Source organism: Canis lupus, chromosome 24 (genome assembly GCF_011100685.1).
Source record: "Canis lupus familiaris isolate Mischka breed German Shepherd chromosome 24, alternate assembly UU_Cfam_GSD_1.0, whole genome shotgun sequence".
NCBI classification, from domain to species: Eukaryota; Metazoa; Chordata; class Mammalia; order Carnivora; family Canidae; genus Canis; species Canis lupus.
Window position 1 is genome coordinate 40,390,364 of NC_049245.1, and position 24,106 is coordinate 40,414,469.

At 42.5% G+C, this 24,106-nt stretch overlaps 1 protein-coding gene across 5 annotated transcripts in view; it reads right to left on the bottom strand.

The window, feature by feature from the left end:
* BCAS1 (brain enriched myelin associated protein 1) overlaps positions 1-24,106 on the bottom strand; it is a 97,622-nt gene that overhangs the window by 21,971 nt on the left and 51,545 nt on the right. For 3 of the 5 annotated variants that reach the window (XM_038572625.1, XM_038572626.1, XM_038572628.1), the window contains exons 5-8: positions 19,811-19,969; positions 18,212-18,256; positions 11,201-11,377; positions 4,578-4,619 (exon numbers count right to left, since the gene is read on the bottom strand). In XM_038572625.1, coding sequence (XP_038428553.1) covers positions 4,578-4,619; positions 11,201-11,377; positions 18,212-18,256; positions 19,811-19,969 — 423 coding nt within the window. Of the gene's footprint in view, positions 1-4,577; positions 4,620-11,200; positions 11,378-15,719; positions 15,855-18,211; positions 18,257-19,810; positions 19,970-24,106 lie in introns of all 5 variants that reach the window. The other 2 variants (XM_038572627.1, XM_038572629.1) reach the window with 2 other exon arrangements.

Genomic DNA, 24,106 nt, shown 5'->3' on the forward strand with positions numbered 1-24,106 from the left:
GTGTGGAAATCCAGAAGGATTTGACCTTAGTTAGGAGCTGATTTGCATCTATAGACATAAAATTTGATTTTTATTTGGATAGTTTTCTGATATCCTTCTAGGCAAGGGCTTTGGAAAAAGTCACTCCCTATTTAGAATATATGACTGCATCTACATAGTTTAATTTGGGGCATGATGGATATAATGAAAATCAGACCTGTGCTGTATTTTAGAATCAAATCCCCCTTGCTTGATTTCAGGAGGGGTTATTACACTTTGTGTGAAGATGGCTCTTATGTTTAACACGGACAATACACATCAGAGCAAAAGGTTTCACCTTTTTTTTTTTCAGATCTCAAATATTATCCCATATGTACTCTTGAAATTTGGATTATACAGTTTTCACTGGAACTGTGAGTTTGGGAAACAGATTTATAGCAAAATAGATGCCCTCCACCTAAACTTCACCCATAACACACACACTACTAACAGTTTTTACTTTAGAATCTTTTAAAGATGCTGTCTGATTTGATTTAGAACGGGATTATTTGAATCACAAAGACCTGGGAAAGATTTTATTTTTCAATCTGGTAACTATTCTCCCTCATTCCCTTCATGGAACCCCAGCTTTATCTTGGGGGAACAACCCTCCTTAGCTTTTAGCCTGCATAGTCAGGATGAAGTTGCTTGAGCAGATCTAAGCCAACCCACATGGTCCAGCTCCTTGACCATAAGAATTCAGGGCCAGGAGTGTGTGACGGAGTGTGTGACTTTCCCAGTTATTCACTCTGGCGTCCTTTGAGGGGATCATACATCTGTGCCCATTGCTGCGTGACTTGCTTTGGCAAATGTAACATGAGCCAATAGGATGTAAAGCAAGACTGAGTGGAAGCTCTCAGAACCATTTCATGGTTCACCCCCAGCACTGTCTTCTCTCTTGTCACTACAATTGCACGCCTTTATGGAAGGGAATGTTTTTCTCAGTCTAGATCTCGGCAGGAAGAAGCCACATGGATCAGCTACGGCCAACCCATGGCTGCCATGTAGCATGAGTGAGGGGAAAAAAAGATCTTTGCTGTTGAAAGCCACTGCGGTGTGGGGCTTGGATGTTGCTGCAACACAACCTGGCCAAGCTGACTAATAGAGCCTGTGAACCCATGTAAATCTGTGAAAGAGAATCGATTCCAGGGCATGCAGGGTTTCTACTGGACCAATCTCTCCTTAACTCTGGACTATGTGATATGATGTTAGAGAGCTAGAAATGTAGCCAGGCCATGAAGGCTGAGCCACAGGAAAGCCCTGAATCAAGATTTATTTAAAACCAATTCTACTTCCCAGTGATGAGTGCCAATAAATTTCTTTTAAAAAAAGAAAAAAACAACACAAATCTAGGTTAGGTTGGGTTTTCTTTCACTTGTAACTGTGAGCTTACTTCCTAAGAGGTAAACAACCGAAGCACCTGTTTCTTTCATCTTACAGGTCATTGGGAAGGAAAGATTTCTTTCCCCCTCATTAGTTAGAACATTAACTTAATTAAGCAATGGCCAAAATATTTACAGATTATAGTGGAATGAGTCAGTAGTTTCTGTAGTAGATTTTATTTCTGATAGGACCAGAAACACATTCTAGGAAAAGCACCCAACTTCTGTGGATTTCAAAAGCCTCATTTTTCTCCTCATGAAAAACTATGAGAAATGTTGAAATCATTCTATCTTTTGCTTTGCATTGGTTCATAGATTGGCTATAGAAACTGGTGGTAGGGGCAGCCCCAGTGGTGCAGCAGTTTAGTGCCACCTGCAGCCCAGGGCGTGATCCTGGAGACCCTGGATCGAGTCCCACGTCAGGCTTTCTGTATGATGCCTGCTTCTCCCTCTGCCTGTGTCTCTGCCTATCTCTCTCTGTCTCTATGAATAAATAAATAAAATCTTTAAAAAAAAAAAGAAACTGGTGGCAGAGAAATTTAAAAAAAATCATATTTTAGCCAGAAGTTGCTAGTTAAAAGGACTCATATAATATGATTAATCTCACCTAATGGTCCTGTTTGGAGGTTTAGAGTACTCTGCGTTGTTTTGGTTAATGCTATGTCTCTTATTTGGGAGAAGGAAATTAAAGTAATTATTTCACACATGCCTTCACTCCACATGGGCACTGAGTCAGCTGACAGATGTGCAATTTCACAGGGCACTATAACCAGGGATTACTGGGAAGCACTCATCACGTTACAACTCCTCTGCACTAACAGTTACCCCATGGGTGGCAAACTCTTCCTGCCAAGGGCCCTGTCCCAACTACTCTACTCTGCCACTGAAGCAGGAAAGCAGCTATAGATGACATGCAAATGAATGAGTGTGCTAATAAAACTTTATTCATAAACAGTGAAATATGACATTTGTGTAATTTTTTTAAAAAACAGATACTCTCATCTTATTTATTTATTTACTTACTTATTTACATATTTATTTATGGCAGAAGCAGGGCAGTGAGGAGGGGCAGAGGATGAGGGAGAGAGAGAATCCTAAACAGGTTCCACCCTGGGTGTGTGGAACCTGATGTGGGGCTTGATCTCACAACCCTGAGATCACAACCCTGAGATCTGAGCTGAAATCAAGAGTCAGATGCTCAGCTGACTGAGCCACCCAGCATCCAAATTTGTGTAATTTTTACATGCCCTGAAATATCATTCTTCTTTCAATTTTCTCATCATTCAAAATGTAAAAGCCATTTTTAGCTCATAGGTCATATGGACACAATGGGCTGGAACCAGCTTGTGAGCTGCAGTTTGCTGACCTCTAAATTACTAAATTCTTCCTGTGTTTCAGGCACTGCCATATGCACGTTATGCCGTATGCCTTGTTCATTGAATCCCACAAGAACCCTAAGGGGTAGGTGATATTATTGTGGCCATTTAAGAGATGAGTAAACTGAGGTCCCAGAAGTAGCACAGCCTGGGGCTGATGGGCCCAGGATCACTACTTTTAATCTCATTCCCTCCCACTAACAGGCTGTTAGACAATGAAATGCTGGAGCTTCCAAACAGAAATGTTACTTGTGGGGCTAAGCAATTTAAAGCCATTTTGATAATGCTGCTTTATTTTCTTGAGAAAATATTTTGCTTTCTTTGATGTCTTCATCAGCTTTTTTGTTCTCTTTTGCTATCAGTAATTTAACTTTGGTTCACGTTTATCTTTCTGTTTTGAACTTCACATTGGAGAAGGAAATGCTTCCTCTTTGTCAGAGGTCAACTCCACATTTTAACATGCAAGCTGCAAGGAGTTCCTCAGACAGGCAACTGCACACAAACATCCCAAAACGAGTTTCTTTTCAAAAAACTCAGAACCTCCAAGCTAACTGATGCTTCAGACCTGACCTGCAGCTTTTAAACCCAAAGTTCATGGGGAAAAGGGACAGAGTTTCTCCTCACAGGTTGCTCTGTCTCTGTAGAAAATAGCTGGTCACGTCATGAAAATTTTCTGGAATTATGAGAGATATGAGCTTCCCTGAGCTACTACGTTTGGCTCAAAAGAGAGGGGGCCGGGGATAGAAAGAAAGAAGAAAGAAGAAAGAAAGAAAGAAAGAAAGAAAGAAAGAAAGAAAGAAAGAAAGAAAGAAAGAAAGAAAAGAAAAACACTTGCAACAACAAAAAAAGCAGATTTGAAAGATCTTTCTCCTAACAAGAACCATAACACAGTCATTCTAATTTTCATTCCACATCACAGGCAACATTTCTGGAACATACTTGGATTTCCAACATCCATTCAATGCCAACAATTAAATAAAAATGAAAACACAAGCCCTATCCAAGGCTAGCAAATAAGAGACACCTAGAAAGAGCCAAACATATTTTGCTTTGGCAAAATGATAATGATCAGTTTCTATCTTAAGGAGCTGTGAACTCACTTATCCCCACTTAGAGCATTTTCCAAAGACTGTACTTTTTTTTCTTCAGAGCAGAAAGCTGCTGACTCATGAGGACAATTTATTAATCTCCCTGGAACATGTTTTGGAAAACTCCATTTCTTACGTGCCTCTATGGAGCCATTCCCTTCAGATGTGAATGAACAGTCTTGAAAGTTTGGACAAAGAGGCTCAACCTGTGTCTCTCAGGTGTAGATCCCAGAAGTCAGCCCTCCCGCCCAACATCAACAGTCTCGGCATCAAGTGCAGCAAGAAGCTCTCCTGCTGGATGCCACTACCCATCCTGGCTAAGGCCCACAGTTAGTAGAGAATCTAGGTTGCCATGGAAATAAAGATGAAAGAGCAATCAAGGTGGAGGAGGACAGCATGCAGCATCATTGCCCCTCAAGGAAGAGTGAGAATGTTCTTATGTTTGGTAGACTCTTTCAGCCCCTAAATGATAACAAATTATAAAAACAATTACTCTGATTTTGTGTTTAGTTTGCATTGATTCAATAGGCGTTACAGATATTCACCCAGCATTATTTCCCATTTGTCCCTAATCCTGTGAAAGGCTGAAAGAGTCCACAGCAGATGGGAGACGTTGGAGCATGCAAGAACACGGGGCCCCACAGCCAATACCCAATGGTCCAGTATGCGGAAGATGAGCATGGAATGGTTGTGCCAATTAATGCATAACTTACATTCTCCTCTGCACCTGCAGGGACTGAATCCTCTTTAACTGACTAAAGGGAAGATAAAAACAAAAGTAAGAGTCAGAGGTTAGCCCATAAATGGAGAGTTTAGTTGGGCTCGCAGCCCTCTGGTGCCATCTTGGACGTTGTATTGCTTATGCATACGTGGTTTCAAAATGGACTTGTGGGAGGTTTACACGACAGTCAACAGTACAGCAAGATAATATAAATAGGTCTGTATTTTAAAAATGCAACGAAGGGCAAATAAACACCCAGCTGCAGCCAGGACACCAATGGAGTGAGAAGAAGGGTTGCTACAGAAAACACAAACCACAGCCTGGGCTGTGGATCAGTGGCGCATTTTCCTTAACATTTTCTGGTTGTTGTTGATGAAAAGAGGGAAAAGGATCGGTCATGCAGGACACAGTCACCATTAGGTAAAAACAAATGAGCAGCTCAGGAAAATTCTGGCCGAAAGTCCAGAGAAATCCATCCCATGGTACTCATAGAGCAAACAGACACTGAGGGTCTTCAGCCGTATTCTGACCGCAGCACGGTGGCCAGCGTCAGAAGTTGCCTCTTACATCAGCTCAGTATGGGCCAATGTCATCATGTCATCACGCCAAAGTTGAATTTGGTTAAAACCCTCCTATGGAGGCCCAGAGGGTTGGCGTCCAACACATCCAACTTCAAACACTGTTCCTCCCTACTGGGAGGAAATCTGGCATGCGCAGACTTGCCTCAAATTAGGAGAGCAGTTGGCCCAGTGCTATCAAAGGTCAATGCCGCCATCAGTTTGCTAAGCTTCAACTTTGGAGATCATCTTAGCAGTTGTTCTTAAATTTGTCAGGGGTGGTGGTGGTGGTGGTGTTTACAGACCACTTTGTGACTCACTTGACAGATCTGGCCTCTCTCCCCAGAAAAATAAACACAAACAGAATATTTTGCAAATAATTTTAGGGTGTTCATAGACCTTCTTGGATTCCAGGCAAGGAGCTCTTCCACATATTCACTCTGTTCCAAGTCCTGTGTTTATTTTTACCTTTAAAACATTCAGTGGAAGGGGAGAAAGGACTCAGCATTCACAAATATGTCTTCTGCATTGTGCAAACAGATTGTATACTTGTATAGACATCGTATATGCAGGTGCTTTGTAGACACCATCTCCCTGAGAGTGGCCCCCAGTGGTAAGGATGGTGATCCTCATCTACACAGCGAGAAATAGAGATATAGGGAGGTAAAGTCATTTGTTCAAGGTGGTCCAGCTAGGAAGTGGTGGAAATGGTTCTAAGAGCCAAGTTTTCCCTCTGCCGTGACGATTTCAAGGGTCAGAACAGTTTTTTACTAATTTTTTCTTTTTTTTGCATTACTAAAAACACATTTTTTTAGTAATGGTGTGAGCTTCTTTCTCCAACACCAGATTGGCTTTCTCTCTAGATGAGATTTTCAGCTTGGATCATTTACAACTGTATTTCTATTGAACCCAGCCTTTGAGCCAAGCCTGGATCTCACAGGCCATGTGTATCTGCACCCAGCATGGTTTCCATGCTCAACACACAATGACAAATGAAAGCCTCAGGAAGCTTCTTCCTTTTCTCCTTATGTGTAGAAAGCCTATGAGTGGAGAAACCAGAGGCACCAGATTGCCACCCGCTTTTCTCCACTGCCAGTGGGTCCTGTGTGATAGATAAGCTCTGGGCTGGAGGGCAGAGGACTTGATTCTTCCACCTGGGAAATGTGTGCAGGTGGGGAGATTGCACGGCGCTGCTGACGGAGCAGCTCACTTCAACGTAGACGAGGGAGACTTTTTAAGCGCAAGGGCCACCTGTGCAGAGTAAAAAGTGTTTATTGGGTGCTCAGGCTCTCCAGTCAGAACATGATAAGGTGAGGGGCTAATCGGGAAGTGCACAGAGTTCAGGATTCCCATTCAAATCTCAAGCCCGGAACCTTCTGGTCTTCTTCAATGAACTGGACATCCAGCTGTTACCTGTTGAGCCTACGGAAACTTCTGGTCTTCTTCAATGAACTGGACATCCAGCTGTTACCTGCTGAGCCTACAAACTACCCGGCCTCGTTCACCATAACAACAATTCTTTAGTTTGAAACTAAAGGCTCCTGTTGGGGCATTTATATTTTGGAGAATAAGGACCCAAACACAGCCCCTGAATGCATCAGTATAAACTTGCAGAGCAAGGGGTCCTGTCCTTTGAAGAGTACAATGAAGAAAGAATGTTTCTTTAAAATATTGTCACATGGTAGCACTTAAGCCAACAGACATCCCTGTTGCTAGCAGGTCTTCTGGAAGCATCATTTTGATCATGTGACAGCTGTTCCGAGTTCACTGATTTCACAGCGGCCCTAAGACCTTTCCTCAAGCCGAGACATTTCAGCCCGCCTTTCAAGTGCTGCCATAATTGTCCAGCCATATGCCAGACTCTCTTCACCAGGATTCCTGTGGATTTGGGGATCAAATACAGGAATCTGCACTTGAAGCAAGTAACTCAGATGATTCAGAGGATTTTTAAAGTTCTTTTGGTCTGTTTGGACCTACGCCGACTGCTGCCTTTTCTAAACACGCGTAGCACTTTGTAACCTGCACACGACACACTGACACTGGATCCTAACATCATTGTTTTGGAACCAGGGCTAGTCACTCTGCATTCTCTTCCCAATAATCACAAAAGGTAGGTGTCACTGCCTGCTTCCAGAGCAGAGGAAAGCAAGGCATGGAGGGTTTAAGTGACCCGATGACATCCAAACAGCCAGCAACTCTCAGCAAGAGCTGAGATTGGATGATGTGTCTCTTTGGCTCCAGAACCCCCATTATTTTGCACGACATCATTTGTGTCCTCCAAAGGAAAGCAGGAAAAGCACTGTTTTGAAGACATTCCAAATGTATTATTTACGAATTGTGTGCATGCCTAGGTACACACACATTTGCACGTGCATGCATGTGCATCTACCTCGTTCCTCCAAATGGACTTCGGGTGTTTCAATAGCAGAATCCATGAGTCTTAGACTCATTTTGTACCTTGGGCGCTCTTGGCACCCGATGCCCCACATGGATATTTAGATCAGAACCAGCAACTGTTCATACCTGAAGAAATGATAAAACTGTTCGTTGAGCACTTACTATGTCTGAGGGTCTCTCTGTGTACACTTAATGGAGTGTCATAACAGCACAGTGAGATAAACGTGTCCCTATTTACACAAAAGGAAACAGAGGCTTGAGGGGTCAAGCAGTTTGTCCAAGGCTATGCAGTCCAATCTTTCTGGTTCTGTCTGGAATGTGAGATTTGCCACATACCAGAATTTTCAAGATCATCTATTCCAACCCTTTTCCTTCAACAGATGAAGAAAAGAAAACGCTTACAGGATGAGTAACTTTTGTGAGGTCACAGAGCAAATGGTACCCCCAGAGAACTCAGAACAATAAGGGACATAAGTCCTCCAGGATATTGAATTTTAAACATTTTTTTGGCAAATACAACTAATTTGAAACTAATTTTCTCAAAGGCTATTTGTGTTATTTTTGTCTTATAATCAGAATGACTTCAGCAATCAAGACTACAAATCAAAATAACTTAGAATTTCCTGTCCACAGCACATTAGGGGTAAATTTTTATTCCTGATGTTCACATTCTAGATGTATATGGTTCAAAGTCAGCTTATCAGGGAGGGAGACAGAACATGAGAGACTCCTAACTCTGGGAAACGAACTAGGGGTGGTGGAAGGGGAGGTGGGCGGGGGGTGGGGGTGACTGGGTGATGGGCACTGAGAGGGGCACTTGATGGGATGAGCACTGGGTGTTATTCTATATGTTGGCAAATTGAACACCAATAAAAAAATAAATTAAAAAAATTTTTCCAAATTTTCCAAATTTCCAAATAAATTAAAAAAATTTTTTCTCCTCTTTCCAGTTAAAAGAGGAGAAGAAAGAGAGCTTGGGTTAGTGGAAAGATCAAGATTTTTTAGCATTTCTCTGTTTGCTTTTCAGAATTTTTACAACAATGATTTTATAACCAAAGCTTATCTAATTTAAAGAAAAGAAAATGAAGACGTTGTATATGCAGATGGTTCGTAGACACCATGTTCTTTTTGTTTTTGACTAGAACGTAAGTCCCCTCACCCCTTGAGATTAGTGTAAGCTACCAAAGGGCAGCAATCTGTTTGCTGGTATCTTTTTAATGCCTTAGCACAAAGCATTTAGCACAAAAGCATCTCTGCAGAAAGGAGATTTCAAATACTCTTGCATGAGTGAATCGTTCCTATTTTACTTCCATAGAGAGCTGTTCTTTCTGGTCGGATGGAGGAAGGAAAAGTAAGATTTATGGGTGATTTGAGTTTTAGCTTCTCTTCATTATTTTTATAATCTACTAAAGAAATAAAGCCAGATAATGGTGAAAAATCAAAAAACAGCGGGACTGAACTACATGAAATCCGACCATTAGGGAAAGAATGTCAAGTGGTTCTCTTTTTTTTTTTTCCCCCCCCAATGGAGATAGCTTGAATTTCAAAAAGGAATCAATGTATGCCTTATAGGCCCCAAAGATAAGGAAAGATGGAGTATTTGTGGCTTAGTAGCTCAGAAACTTCCCCAAATCAGAGGGTATGGAGAGATTGAGAGGTGGCCATGGTCAGTGTATCCAGCCTCCTGAGCACACGGGAGAAAAATGACATAGGTCCGAAGGGCCATTCACTGGTCACTTTTACTCTAGGCATGAAATTGGGGGTTTTGCAGGCATAATTTCATCTAATCTTCATTTCTATGATGAGGTACTATTATTATCTACATTTTACAAATGAGGAAACTGAGGCAGCTCATCAGGGCTCATCTGTCCAATTCCAAACTTACATAAGTGTTCCTCAAGCTTCAGTCATTTGCCAGCCTCCTATATGGTTTTGGCCACATTTCATGTACCATCTATGGCAACTATGGAGTGTTTACTGCTCAGATTTCCCCACTAGAAGGGCAGCTCCTGGCCTGCACCCCTTGGCATCCGCTACAGAGCTAATGCTGAGGCTGTGTTCTTGCCGCCTGTTCCCAGGTGATGCCGGAACCATTCTTGCTCAACATGGGACTTGGGATTTGCCATTGGCTCAGCACCACCCATAGTCCCTGGCTTTTCCAACCTTCTCCTCCTTCCTTCCCTGTCTCCCTTCGGCCATGTCAGACCCTCATTGTGGTCTGAAGTCTCCCTCTCCCTACTCCTGTCCCCTCCCCTTTATCCTTCTCGGTGCTTTCCTACAGTAAATCTATTGTATATCGATCCCGTCTGTGTCACTCCTTGGAGGATCCAAATTTACGATCATGTACTTAAGATCAATACATCCATTGTGTGACACTTTCCTTTTAATTGGATTACTTCTTAACCTAAATGTATATATATAGTCTCACCTCGAGCAAAATGTCTATTAAATCTTGAGTTTAATGTGCTAGCTCAGTTTTTCTAATGCATTTTAAATATATATAATTTTAAAAATAAAGGATGTTTGAATGTGGGTTGCCTAAGTCATCTTCCTGGCCACCAGTATGCACATATGATTCACTTGGGAACTTTTCCCTACATTATATTGCTGATAAAAGATGTTTAAAAATAAGTAATTCGTGGTTGGGAAGGAAGGAGGATTAGAACAGAATGCCAAATGACATCACCCAAAGTTTTCATTAAGTATTGAAGTTTGTGTTCTGGGCTGAACCCAGAAGGAAGATTTCTGTACAATGGAAAGCCAAAGAAAAGAGTTCTAGAATCCAGCTGGATTCTGGACCAAAGAATAAAGCAAGCACTGTAGGGGCATCTGTGTTCATTACCTGACTTGCAGCATGTGCTGCATGCTAAGTGGCATGGATGTTTTGAAGAAATTACTAATTAGATATTTTTTTCAGCTCTATGAATTATGTTCCACTTTCTCACCCACAACTTCTTGCTCATCTTTTGGCCACATTTAAAAGAGGCAAGAGTTCTGAACATGTGTGGCAGCTGGGGTGTGCTCAGCAATGATGACCGAGGACTAGCTCTCAGACTGACTCAGCCCCACCCACCAAACTCCCTTGTATGCCACCTTAGTTCAGAAGGGAAAAAAATGGACAATATTTTGAATGCTCCTATCACAGAGCACATTGTGTGCTTGTCCTGGTGGTGAATGGTGGACACCTTGGTTTTCCAAAAGGAGAGTGAGCTTTCGTGGTTCATAATGACTGATTATGTCTTGCTGGGAAAAGAGAGAGGGAGCCCAGAGGTGGTTCAGCTTGCCAGGGTCGGTGTGGGGGGCGGGGGTGGACAGTCTCAGAGGAATCCAGGAGGAAGCCAGAGTACTAAGCCATTTTGTAAAGAAAATGAAATCATGAAATACCACAACTGTCTGTCATGAACCAGAGTGACTCCAAGAATGAAAAAATCTACTTGTTTATTTCCTTTTCTTTCCCATGAAACACATGCTTCTAACACCATAGGCACTTCACGCTTCCCAGGAGTAAATGACAAGTCTTCAACTCAATGGCTAGTTGAGTCATTTTGGGGAAGAAAAAATAAACTCTGTACTTTGTGAGCACATGGATTAGCCCAACTGAAATAATTTCTCCAGTCACCCTAGCCCCAACTACTCTGCAGGTCTTGAAAACAGGACTTACCTTTTTCCAGAACAGTTTGCCCAGAGGCAGAGAGGTGGGACCTCCCTTTTCCTTGGCAGCTTCCTTTGCAGTGTCTGTGGATGTAGGGTTCTTGGCTGCTCCTCTGGTCTCCTGGGATATAAAGTTCGCTTTGTCTGACTTGATGTCAGATGAAGTAGCAGGCGACTTTTCAGCACCCTACAGAGTTAAAAAAAAAAAAAATTAGACTGATCTCAGGATTTCAGAAGTGAAAGATCTCTTTTTTATAAGCATAGGCTAGGGTTACGCATGTTAATTTTCTTTTTAAAATTTTCTGTTACTTATAAAGATTCTATGCGAATGCAATTTGTGTTAAAATTTTGGAAAAAGTCAAGATATTTTCCCTTTGCAAAAGAATATTTTATGTTCATGTAAGTCATTAGGAATCAAGGTGCTGGTAAGAGGTACTTTACTGTGAGGACATTACTCTGTATCAAGGCCATGGGTCTTCAAATAGGTTTGATCATGTTCCCATCAGTAAAAACAGTTTGAACATACACCTCTAATACATGCATATTTGTTTATATTATAAGCGTGTACTATTTTATTAATTCAAATGTGAAATTAAAGGAGGTTAAAATAAATATAAAGGATGTAATTTCCAACTTTTAACTTTGATTTAATAATCCCAATCAAAGGTACCAGTGCCAGGCACTGTTCTAAACCATTGAATGTTCTAACAACAGTTCTATGAGGAAGGGACTAATTATTATGTTCATTTTACAGATAGAGAAATTTTGGCCCTACGTGGCTCAAAAGCTTTCCCATCCATTACACCAATAAGGGGACAGAGTTGACATAAAAATCCCAGGAACCTGGGCAGCCCGGGTGGCTCAGCGGTTTAGCGCCGCCTTCAGCCCTGGGCATGATCCTGGGGACCTGGGATCAAGTCCCACGTTCCCTGGGATCGAGTCCCATGTCAGGCTCCCTGCATGGAGCCTGCTTCTCCCTCTGCCTGTGTCTCTGCCTCTCTCTCTCTGCCTCTCTCTCTCTCTCTCTCTCTGTGTCTCTCATGAATGAATAAATAAATAAAATCTTAAAAAAAAAAATCCCAGGAACCTGATACCCAAACTCAAGCTCTTACTACCTCCTCCGTCCTACACTCCCTCCAACAAACCAAGATCTTCCCCACTCCCTATGCTATTGTACCCATCCAGGGGGAAAATAGCTTAAAAAGCTTCACATTGGGAAGGTGATAATGTCAAAAAGATTGAGAGACACATCTACACTCATCAGTTTCATTGGGAAATGGGCACTTTTCTTCTCTGCACTGGGAAAATGCCCAGAGACTCTTGAAGAACATTACAAGGAGATGACTCTACTAGATATAGAATAATACAACTGTAATATATTCGTGCAGTTGTTGAATATGCATCTCGTTGGCCAGACCACGAGCTTTGAAGGGAAGAGCCATTGCTTTGGACATCATTACCTCCCTAGCTCCCATCAGGCCCAGTGTCTGCCACAAAATAGGCACTAAATAAATAACTAAATAACTGTAAAGAGAGGACCAGAGAGAAATGCCCACACAGGACCCTGCCATGTTATGTGTCTATCTACCCTCCCCTTCCTTACTGGCTATGGAGCCAGAGACGACCAGTAGTCTTTTCTCCCTGTCCACCCAGTTCTTCACTTCCCAAAGAAGCACTTCCCAAAGAGGCATTCCGCCAGCATCAACTGAATTAATACTCTTTGTCTGCATTATGGAAGAGATCACAAAAACTCTGTGTTTTGGGAGTCAGCCTCATGGAGAGGGTTGCCGGATGTGTAGCCAATACTCTCAATAATAAGAATATAAGATACTTAGTTAATTCGAATTTCAGATCAGTGCAGAATAATTTTGAAGCATAAGAATGTATGTCCCTAGAACTGCCAGGGGCCTTTTTATAGTCATACTGAGGAATTATCTGCTGTCTTTCTGAAATTTGGATGTAACTGAGCGTCTGTATTTTATCTGGCAAGGCCACCCATGAAATTCTAACGTATTAGATTTGGAGATTGCAGAGCAAATGACCTTACCTTCTTCCCCAGTACATTTTCTTCTTGTTTCACATTTGGGGGTGGGAGAGGGGAGGGGTTAGTTAGATGTGTAAACATTGCACCAAGAAGTGGAAAACAATGAGTGTGCGGCAGAGCTTATGAATCACATGAGCCAGCCACTAATATTTTAGCTGCCCTGCAGACAAGCTGGAATCAGGAAAACCTGAGTGGGGAGAGGAGCATTTCTGGGCATGGCAAAAAGAAAAAAAAATAAATTAATATCCTCAAACAATGCCTTGCCTTGTGTGCATGCTGTCATGTTCAATGTTTGAAGAACATGTGAAGAAGTCTGATTCTGAAGCATCAGGTGGTTAAGCCAAGAGAAAAAGATCTCAGTTCAGCAAAGGAAAGCTGACACTTTCATTATTTATAATTATAAGCTTATTTCACTTATTAATTCTGGGACTCCCCACTTTTTTAAGCTAAGAAAGAACATTTTTAAGAAAATCCCTTTTACAAGAAGAAAAAGTGAAATACAGAGAAATGAATCTAGGGGTTGATCACAATCAGTCACCACTGCATTTTTTTTTAAATTGCAAAACCAGCAGATGATGTTTTTATCCTTAAATTTTCTTGGATTTCCTCTTTTCCGTACTAGGTTACAACGAAATTGAGGATGAGCAGCACACCTCCTGTAACCATGCGACAATCTGTGTGCTCAGTTTTAATGGCCCTATTTTCCTATCTTTTTGGATGACAGAATTATAAAATGAGGTAAAAGCCAAGAAGCTCTACCAAACTGCTGTGTGAATGAGAACTGGGAACATTTGGGAAGTATCTCCTTACTTTACCTAAAAAAGGCAAAACCTTAAAGTCCGGAAAGGGGAGCTGCTCCTACCACCATCACCTCCCCACCCACCAGCTCCAGCGTTCCCCTGAATCCTATCTTTGCCCAAAACCCAACTCAGTGGCAGGAGGTGAGGCCAGTGGTCCGGGAGGACCTTGGGAATAGGGAACGTGGGTGGTCCCCCCTTTGTGGAGGAAAGAGATTCTGGAAACTAAGCTGTGCATGAAATGAATGCCATCTGAGGTACAGATATGAGGGGGAAAGTCACACACTTTGTAAACTGTCAAGGCCCCCAACTCACAGAGGCTCCAAGTGGGAATTCAGCTGGGTTTCTTTGCACAAGGTCTACGACACACTTCACTAGCAGTTACCAAATGGTGTCCCATGTACAGTGGTACCACTTTTTAATCTCTACCCACCCCCACTGCAATTTCTATCCTTCCACCCCTTCTGTCTTTAGAAAACAAAATAAGCCTGTATGGAAATTAAAGGGTAACTTCATAACATAGTTTGCTTATGCAAATATAGATTCAGCCAGGAGATCTTTCTATGGAGTTTTTATTTGCATACACAATCCTGGGGTTTTAACATCCAGCTGGGGAAGTTTTTTTTTTTTTTTTTTAATAAGTTTATTCAACTTAGTGGTGAATGGTTGATGTTTTAAACAAATGTCCAAGCATGCTGGCGCAGTTCAGGGATCTTAACCGCTGGTTTCAGGCAAACACTGGCATCTTCTTAGACATTAAAAAAGTGAAACCTCGAAAGCTCACTTCTGTGCTGCCCTCACTTGGAGAGGACATGGAGATAGAAATTGCTCTGCCTTCATTCATTGTTTTTGTTGTGCTTGGGCTTTTGTTTTGGGTCAGTATGAGCTTAGTTAAGATGGAGAATGGACGGAACAGACCACAGAAAGATAAAATTATTTTCTTGAGGTTAGAAAAGTATTTCCCAAATTGTAGGAAGCATACCATTGGTGGGATCACAGATAATTTTAGGTCGAGCAGAGATACCAAGTTAAAAAAACATTAAAATGGAGAAAACATTTTTTTTTTCCTTCCCAACTCTCATCTAATCTTTCTAAGAACATTTGGAGGAAAAAGTCTGATGCTGGTACGTCTTTAACATTTTTCTATTGCTGGCAAATTGCATCTTAATAAAGCTAGAAAGGCATTATATTTGGAGTTTAACACAGAGAAGGTAGCTAGAATGTAATTATTTCTTTTATTAGCCATATTAATGGTTACCTCTTTATGAAAAATGACTCCAGTTTTCCATGTATGTTATAATACAAAGCTTTCTTTAAAGATATCTTTAAATAAGATATGAGTCCATTGTAATATAAAAAGATCAACTACTGAATATATATGTGATGAAAATGATGAAGATGGTATGCATACTTTCGACATTTGGGAAACACTGAGTTAGAAGCATAATCTCAGAACCCTGGTCCACACTAGGAAAAAACTAGTCAGATGTTGGTTTGTAATTACGGAGACTTAAAAGAATCAATGAAATTTGATTCACATCATTTTTAATTCCCTTTCATGACCCCACCCACACAAGGCTGTCTTCCCTGAAGTGGAGCTGAGGGGACAAAGGACAGCCACATGTACCATGTGATGAAGACCAGGGTTCTTCTTCTTTTTTTTCTTTCTAATTGAACAAGATACAGACCTTATGCCTAAGGAATTTTCTAAATGCGAATCCTAGCCTGGGGCTGTGCAGGTGCTTTTTCTTGGTGCCTTTAGCTTGGTTCTCACAGGTCTTCTGTCCCGCTTGGCCATCACAGACACTTTCTGCTTTGGATGCCTTTCGGGCAACAGCAGTGACGCCTTAGAACTTTGTTTTTAAACAAAATCCATTTCCCCCCCTGTTGCTTTGAAGCGCATTGAAGCACTTTGACAATTAACTCTGTTATATCACCCCCACCTCTCAACCACAGCATTCAATCAGGCGGATGTTTCTCTTTTTGAGACTCTCCAAGACAATTTGCTACACAGCATATTCACAGTCCATTTCAAGTACAGTTGTTTTTCATCAGGGTGACCTATTTAAATGACCCAGATTAACACAGCTCCATTTGCTAAAGACAATGACAGGACATCTAAGCTCCGTCTTTTTCAGATGAAAAAGAGAGAGCACAGTTCTTATTTGATAGTTTTAAATATCTAAATGCTATTGTCATGGGAAAGAAAAAGATACATGAAAACAACGAATTTATTTTTGCATCCTGGAGTCAAGGCAAACCCTGCCTCGAGTGGCTTTCTTTCTCCAACCAATCTTAGGAACTTCAGGGGAGCAGTGTTACCCGCAAAAATTCCAGCTGGCTTCTATATGGGCAGATCTCCCTCCCAGACAGGAGAAGTGTCTACCATGCGCCAGTCCACTGAGCCAAAGTCGGGGGAGATTGGAGCTGAGACAGCCCAGCAACAACCACTCAGAATTGTCGACTCAAGTTACAAATGGCTGGGGATTTTGTGCAGGGTGTGGAGTGTGCTCAAAATTGTCAGGGCCAAATGTGAAATGTGAAGATGAACAGTGTAGATGCTTCAAAAGCAAGAATCTAAGAAGTTTTGTACAAATAAAGGATGTTAAGAATGCAGGTTTGTGGAAAGAGGTGGTTTGTGTCATAGACAACCTACATTCACAAACCCTCCCCTGAGACTCCGCTCTGCTAGCAGTGACCCTGATCTCTCCGGGCAAGGTAGTGAGATTTTATCAGCTGGATATGTGCACATGGGGCCACATTCTGGTGGGGAAGAGTCTTGGTGCATGGGCAGCTGAGGAGAATGAGTGCATCAGGTCACTTGGGAAGCCACACAACACACCCACATACCCCACTGTTTATAGCCTATTGTGCTGACTTCAAACAATGCAAGACACAAGAATCAAAAGAGAAACATTTGGACCCAACTATTCATTGAACTTGACCCTAGCTGCCTTGTAGCAAAAGACTAATTTTATAGGAAAACACATATAGATACCTCAGAGGTATATTTTTTTTCTAATGGAAGAAGAACATTGTAGAAGAACCAATCAAGACACTGCAAATGTAATCACGGCGTCCAATACATCTTGTGGCCATTATGGAAATAGGGATCACCTACATTTGAATAGAGTTCCATGGTTTACCAGGCATTGCACACCTTCATCCAATGCTGGGGTGGGGAGACAGAATTTTTCTTGTCCCGGTTTTGCAGATGTTGAAATTTGGATTCAGATGGATTTGGATCACATCACACAGCCACTGTGTGGCTGGACTAGAGCTCAAACTTAGGCCTCGAGATAAATTCTAGGATCCTTTTCCCGACCTGGCCCCTTCAAATATTGGTAACAGATGTGCCGGGTTGGCCAAGCCATTTATTGGGTCCCAGTGTCTTTCAAAGCACTTTCAGTTATCAAAAGAAGGGCGCAAGACACTTATCTGTCACCAAGTTAAACTTTCCTCACGATTCCCGTGAAAGTTAAACCTTGTATTCCATTAAGGGATAATCAGTTCTGTCAAGTGTAAAGGAAAACATCTCTAGAAAGTAGTTGTTCCAAACACAATTTGAGGGGAATTGGTTGGATTTCTAGGATGACAGTGAATAAATTTAGACTCTCTAGAGCATCCTAACTCTAAACATTCCTTCCCTTGGCAAGTGTCCCATGGTGACTCTTTCATTTCACCAAACAATTGCCTTTGTGGTGGAGATTTATTTTTCCCAAATTACATGAAAAACACAGAACATATTTTTTAAAAACCAAAAACATAGCAGCTCACTTCTACTTTAAATTGCGGCTCACCTCCTTCTCATTTCCAGTGGCTAATTTGTACTATATTCCTGTATTCTCAGATCTCTCCACACACAATTAGAGACTAACATGATATATGGTTATTAGTCTTCTGTTCTTATTTCATATATGAAATTGGTTATTGTGACATTATGTATCCAGACTTAGCATATATTTTAGGCTTTCCACTGAAATTTTCATTAAAATACCACTGACACAAATGAAACATTTTAAAGATAATCGAGCAGCACTATTAAATTGCTAAGTATGTATATAAATATATATGTACACACCCACCCACCCCACAAAATTCAAGAAACCAAGCAACAGACACAAATCCAAATCCAACCTCCGACACAAATCCAAACACGAACATACTTCAAACTACCTACCGTGTCTTCCAGATCTTTTTTTGTCTCGGCTTTGTTTGGTGAAACCTTAAAATTTTAAGAAAACGAAATATTAAAAATCATAGCTAGCTCCTTAGGGTGATTTGATTGCATAGATACACCATTTTGGGGTGGGGGGGTGGGGCGAGGAGTGTGGTTCACTCTGCAGGTGAAGAATGTGGTGAGAAGTTCTTTTCAGTACAAAAGTGTTTTACCCCATTGAGTAGAAAGCCATGGACTTCTAGAGAATTTTCTAGGTACAAAAAAGTTTTTAAAAAATTAATGTTTTATCATAAAATACATCAGACCTTATACATTCACTAAGAGCTTGACCACATTCAAAACTGTCTCCTAGAAGGTCATGGACTTTCCATCACTTCTACCACTAATCCAAACAAATGCACAACCCTTTGGTGTTTGCAGCACATTCTGCTGACTTGTTGTTACCTTCCGAGGTTCGTCTTGGGCTTTGGAAAGAACCCAAACACACTTGGAGCTGTCCCTTTGATTTTGCATTCATGGATTCATTCATTGATTCATTCAGTCCTCTTGCATGTCGGACATGTGCCAGGCTGTGGCTACCTTGAGGAGTCAGAGACAAGCAAGCATTCCAAGCCATGGGTCCCTGCCCTTGGGCAGTTAAAACGGTAGGTTCAGTTGTAACAGAATAGGAAGTGATTTCTAGTTTATTTGCCATTCGAGTGGCAGAAGTGCTTTGATAGGTCGACAACTCAAAGGAGGTATTTTCCAATTATGTGTATGATCAATGGCCATAGACATGCAAGCACAGTAGAGTTCCATGACAACACAGCCCATGTCACCCAGCTTGGGCACCCGCTGTTTATGCCTAAGTTCCCAGCTCTGAGGGCTCCCTCGCTGAGAGCTCAATGTGACACAATTCCCTTGCAAAGCACATCTCATCCCCGTTCTCCAATGTTCCAGCGGCCCCATCATGATACCCCATTCAATACAATAATGGGTATATATTACCCATATATATTTATAACTGATATATAAATATAACTTATATTTATATTTAACATAATATATAAATATATAATATAATTATATTATAGATAATATAATAAATATAAATATAAATACATATATTAAAAATATATGAATTATTGGTTTTGGTTTTTTTTCATGTTAGTCTTTAATTGTGTGTGGAGAGATCTGAGAATATAGGAATATAGTACAAATTAGCTACTGGAAATGAGAAGGAGGTGAGCTGCAATTTAAAGTAGAAGTGAGCTGCTCTGTTTTTGTTTTTTAAAAAAACCAAAACCAAATATATAAATATTTATATATTATATAAATTGTATTACATATTAATATAAATATATAATATATAATATATTTATATTATATACAAATGCAATTTATATATCATATATTGTACCCATTATTATATATAATAAATTATATATGAATTATATTTTATATTTATATATTATAATTTATAATATGTATAGTTTATATAAATATATTATATTTATTTAAATATATAATATAATTTATATATGAAATTTTATATAATATATATAATTAACAAACTTTTTGAGCAATAGAATAAGGAAAGAAGGGGAGGCAACCACTCACCAGAGTTTTAAAGAAGCTCATGATGGAATTATTATTCTCGGTTGTGTTTGTTGTCTGGAGGTCCTCCTTTGCAGGATCCCGTTCTTCTGGGTTCCCGGGGACAGAGCCACTCACAGTGGGGATCTCCTGTTCTTCTCTCCCCTTGCTGCCAGCTATGTCCTAGGTGTAAAACAGAGTTTTCACCGTGGCCTACTTGTTGAATGCAGACTCTCACAGTGATACTCTGGCTTCGCACCCCTTTCTCCCTTACCCCCTAATTCCAGCCATACTTCTTCTGCCCACGGGTGTGCAGAACAATCAGGAGCTTATGAGACTCACTCTTCCTTCCCCTCCTCTGCTTTCTAACATATTCAGCATTTGCAGTTAGTTGGAGGGACATTGTTTGGAGCCAGAGGGTAACAAACACAGCAGTGCACGTTGCATCCTGAACAAAACCCCTTTTCTCCCAATTCTACAAAGAGGTTGTGTGTGATGCCAATATTTCCCAACTTTGTGGTCACCTAGTCTAATGATCTGTACATTATCCCCAGAGACTTTGTTTGACTTGCCACGAGCCCCACAGTGCAAATCATACCAACTTTTCAAAAGTACTGATTTTTTTAAAAGATTTACTTACCTATTTTAAATAGAGAGCGTGAGCAGGGGGAGGTGCCAAGGGAAAGAGAGAGAGAGAGAGAATCTCAAGCAGACTGCACGCTGCGAGAGGAGCCCAACGTGGGACTCGATCTCACCACACTGAGATCATGACTTGAGCCAAAACCAAGGGTCAGATGCTCAACTGACTGAGCCACCCAGATGCCCCTAAAAAGTACTGATGTTTTAAAATAATAACTCTGTTTTGGGGATCTGGGAGTTTATTGGTGCAAGGAATGTAATACAGGGACTGATTTTCTCCTCTAACTCACGCAGGAGGGCAGGAAGCATTCTAAACCTGTATTCCTTTCCCCATCTCTATGCCTATGACCCTGGGCTAAGGCAGGTTACCTCAAACCCATCCATTCTTCACTGACATCTTTCTGGGTCTTGAAATCCACAGCATCTATGCATTCCCTTCTCTGAGTTTCTATACACCTGTTCCCCTCGGCACTCACTTGGCATATAAGTTTGGTACACAAGACTAGCCTAATGCCAGAGGCCAGGCCAGAAGATTATGCATTAAAATAGTCTGCTATTTTGGGGGCTTTTGTGAAATGGCCCTAAAAATAAAAATAAAACCCCACACACATTTTGATGAATATTCGAAAAGGTAATAATAACACATGTATTCCACAGGGTTCCCTCAGCCCCAGCACTGTTTCTAAACAGAGAGGTACTTCTTGAGAAATGCCTCAATAAGGATCTGGAACTACATAAAACTAAAAGCAGCTAAAACCCACGACCTTAACAAACTTGTTAGGATTTCTAGTTCATTCTAGGCAAAAACTGTTTTTGTTTTGGAAGAGATGCTCTTTAAAAAAAAACAAAAAACAAAAAACAAAACAGGTTCTAGAATGAGTTGAACTTTTTTTTAATTCAAGATATAATTCAAATCCACACTGTTAAGGCAGAAGGATGGCTGAAAATTCTGTTTATAGCAGATGAGTGCAGGTGTACCTACAGGTGCGGTGATTTTGTTTTAGGTGGTGCGTGTGCACGCGCCCACACAAAGTTAATGTTTCAGCTGCTGTCGAAAAATATTCCTAGCATCGAACCTTTGGTACTATGGATATTTTTGCTTAGGTGTAGCTGAGTAAAAAGAACACTTGAAATACAATTTGAGATAAAAAAAAAAACTATTACATAAATAATCAAACAGGTGTTTTGGGAGATGAGCCATTACGAAGGCGGTACAAGGAATAAATGTAACTGAGAAACACCCCACTAGGTCTGCCTTACAGTGTGGCCTCGGACAGAGTGATTTCCGTTCACTCATTTCCTCATCTTCGTTCACTAACTATGGGGGAACTTGGACTAGGCCCAGGTTGCAGAGAGACCACAGAGTGTTAGCCCGGGTTCCTGTTAGCCGGCGGCCCAGACTCCACTCCCTGCTCCTCCATCCACACCTGTGCAGTCCTGGGCATGTTCTCTAACATCTGTGCACCGGTGTGCTCATCTATAAAAGGAGAATAGTGAGCAGCACCCACCTCTTAGGGTCATGGGGGCAGGAAATGGGATGGTCCACTTAAAGGACCCAGGACAAGGGGTAGCACCTGCTAAGCATTCAGCGAATGTTAGTGATTCCACGGTCTTCCTATTGCTGCCAGTCTCGTAGTGGATAAAGGCTGAGAGAGAGGACAGTCCTCTGATTAAAAGGCAAGTGTGCCCCTCTGGCTCACGGACCCTTAGTCGGGCTGCATAGTAGAACCAACCACCTGGGCAGTTTTTCAGCCAATGCCCAAACCTATTCAGACCAATTAAACGAGGATTTCTGGAGGTCTGCAGAACCCCAGGGGATGGCCATGTGCCTCGGGGCTGAGAACAACTGGAGAGGAGGGAGGCAAAGGCCTGAGGGTGAAGCAGTGTTTGCCCTTGGCCATGGAGCCTGTCCCAGGTAGACCGGTGGAGGTGGGGGGGGTGGGAGGGGGACTTTAGCCAGAGACAAGAGCATGAAAACTGCGGAGAGGATGAGGAGGGAACAGAGCTGGGGAAGGTTCGGGGTTAGGTTTTTCAGTTCCACTAAGGTAGACAGGCCATGACCCTCACAGTGGGTAGGAAAATACTACCACGAGCTGGACTGAGGAGGTGCTGAGTGCCAGCTTCTTATGGAGCAGGTGCCACGAGAGGGTTCTGGGCTGGGGCAGCCTTGCTGTCCCTCACACGAGGTGCAGGGCAAGGAGACCCAATAGCAGCAGAGAGTAGAGACTTCCCTCCCCGTTTCTGCCCCAGAGAGAGCCGTCTGTGGATGCCTACAACACAAAACACGCAAACAGTCCAGAGAGGACGATGGCACCAGCGAGCCCTCTTCTCTCCATCCCTCCTCCCTGAACTCACACACCTGAGGGTCGAGGAGGAGAAGTAAAAGGACACGTCCAACCCCTTCCAGCTGGCAAGGCCAAGCTCGAGTCAGAGCTTGATTCTTGAGAAAAACTGGGAGGCATGGTAACACGGACAGGAGATTGAAGTTTTTAAATTGGACTGGATTTTTTTTTTTAAGATTTTATTTATTTATTCATGAGAATACACAGAGAGGAGAGAGAGGGAGAGGCAGAGACACAGGCAGAGGGAGAAGCAGGTTCCACGCAGGGAGCCCAACGTGGGACTCGATCCCGGGTCTCCAGGATCAGGCCCTGGGCTGAAGGCGGCACTAAACCGCTGAGCCACCCCGGCTGCCCTGGACTGGATTTTTGAATCAAGGTTTGGGGTCTGCCCACGACAGCATAGGACTCAGGAAAGAAGCTACTTATCAAATGTCTACCAGGCGCCCCACACGGGCACGGTCAGTGGGAATACAGCAGCAAACGAGACGCGCCCAGCCCTGTCCTCAGACCGCGGACATTCCAGCAGGGGAGCAAAGCAAAACCAAACAAAAATGCAGATGAACCAGTAAATGTAACTTAGGCCTCCAGCAGTCAAGATTGCAAGAGAACAAACAGAGAAGATGAGGGAAGAGAGGGTGAATGAGACTGTGGGTGAAGTCCTGGGGAACAGGCATGGAGGGGCGAGGAGGCACCTGCTCAGGGAGGCCCCTGGCACCCAGGCTGGCTCAGCTGCTCTGCCCCCCCTCCGGCCCCACAGCCCATGGGCCCCCGGTGCTCCTCACAGCGAGTGGAAGGGCCTGCAAACAGTCACTGCCAGCTGCCCGGCTGGTGTTTCCTGCAGGGAGCAAGAGACACTGATTCTTCTCTGTGATCTCTGGGCAGTTTTTCAGCCAATGCCCAGACCTATTCAGACCAATTCAACGAGGATTTCTGGAGGTCTGCAGAACCCCAGGGGATGGCCATGTGCCTCGGGGCTGAGAACAACTGGAGAAGAGGGAGGCGAAGGCCTGAGGGTGAAGCAGTGTTTGCCTTGGCCATGGAGCCTGTCCCAGGTAGACCGGTGGAGGTGGGGGTGGGGTGGGGGGGGGTGGACTTTAGCCAGAGACAAGAGCATGAAAAATGCAGAGAGGATGAGGAGGGAACAGGGCTGGGGAAGGTTCGGGGTTAGGTTTCTCAGTTCCACTAAGGTCGACACCCAGGGAACACTTACGAACCTCCTGGAGATACCATGGGACACAGTGAAGTCCATCGAAGGGGGAATGGATTGGAGGGAGGTTGGGTGGTCCCCATGGGTTTAGGGGACCATCAGGGAAAACCTGCCACTACGGCCATCCCCTGA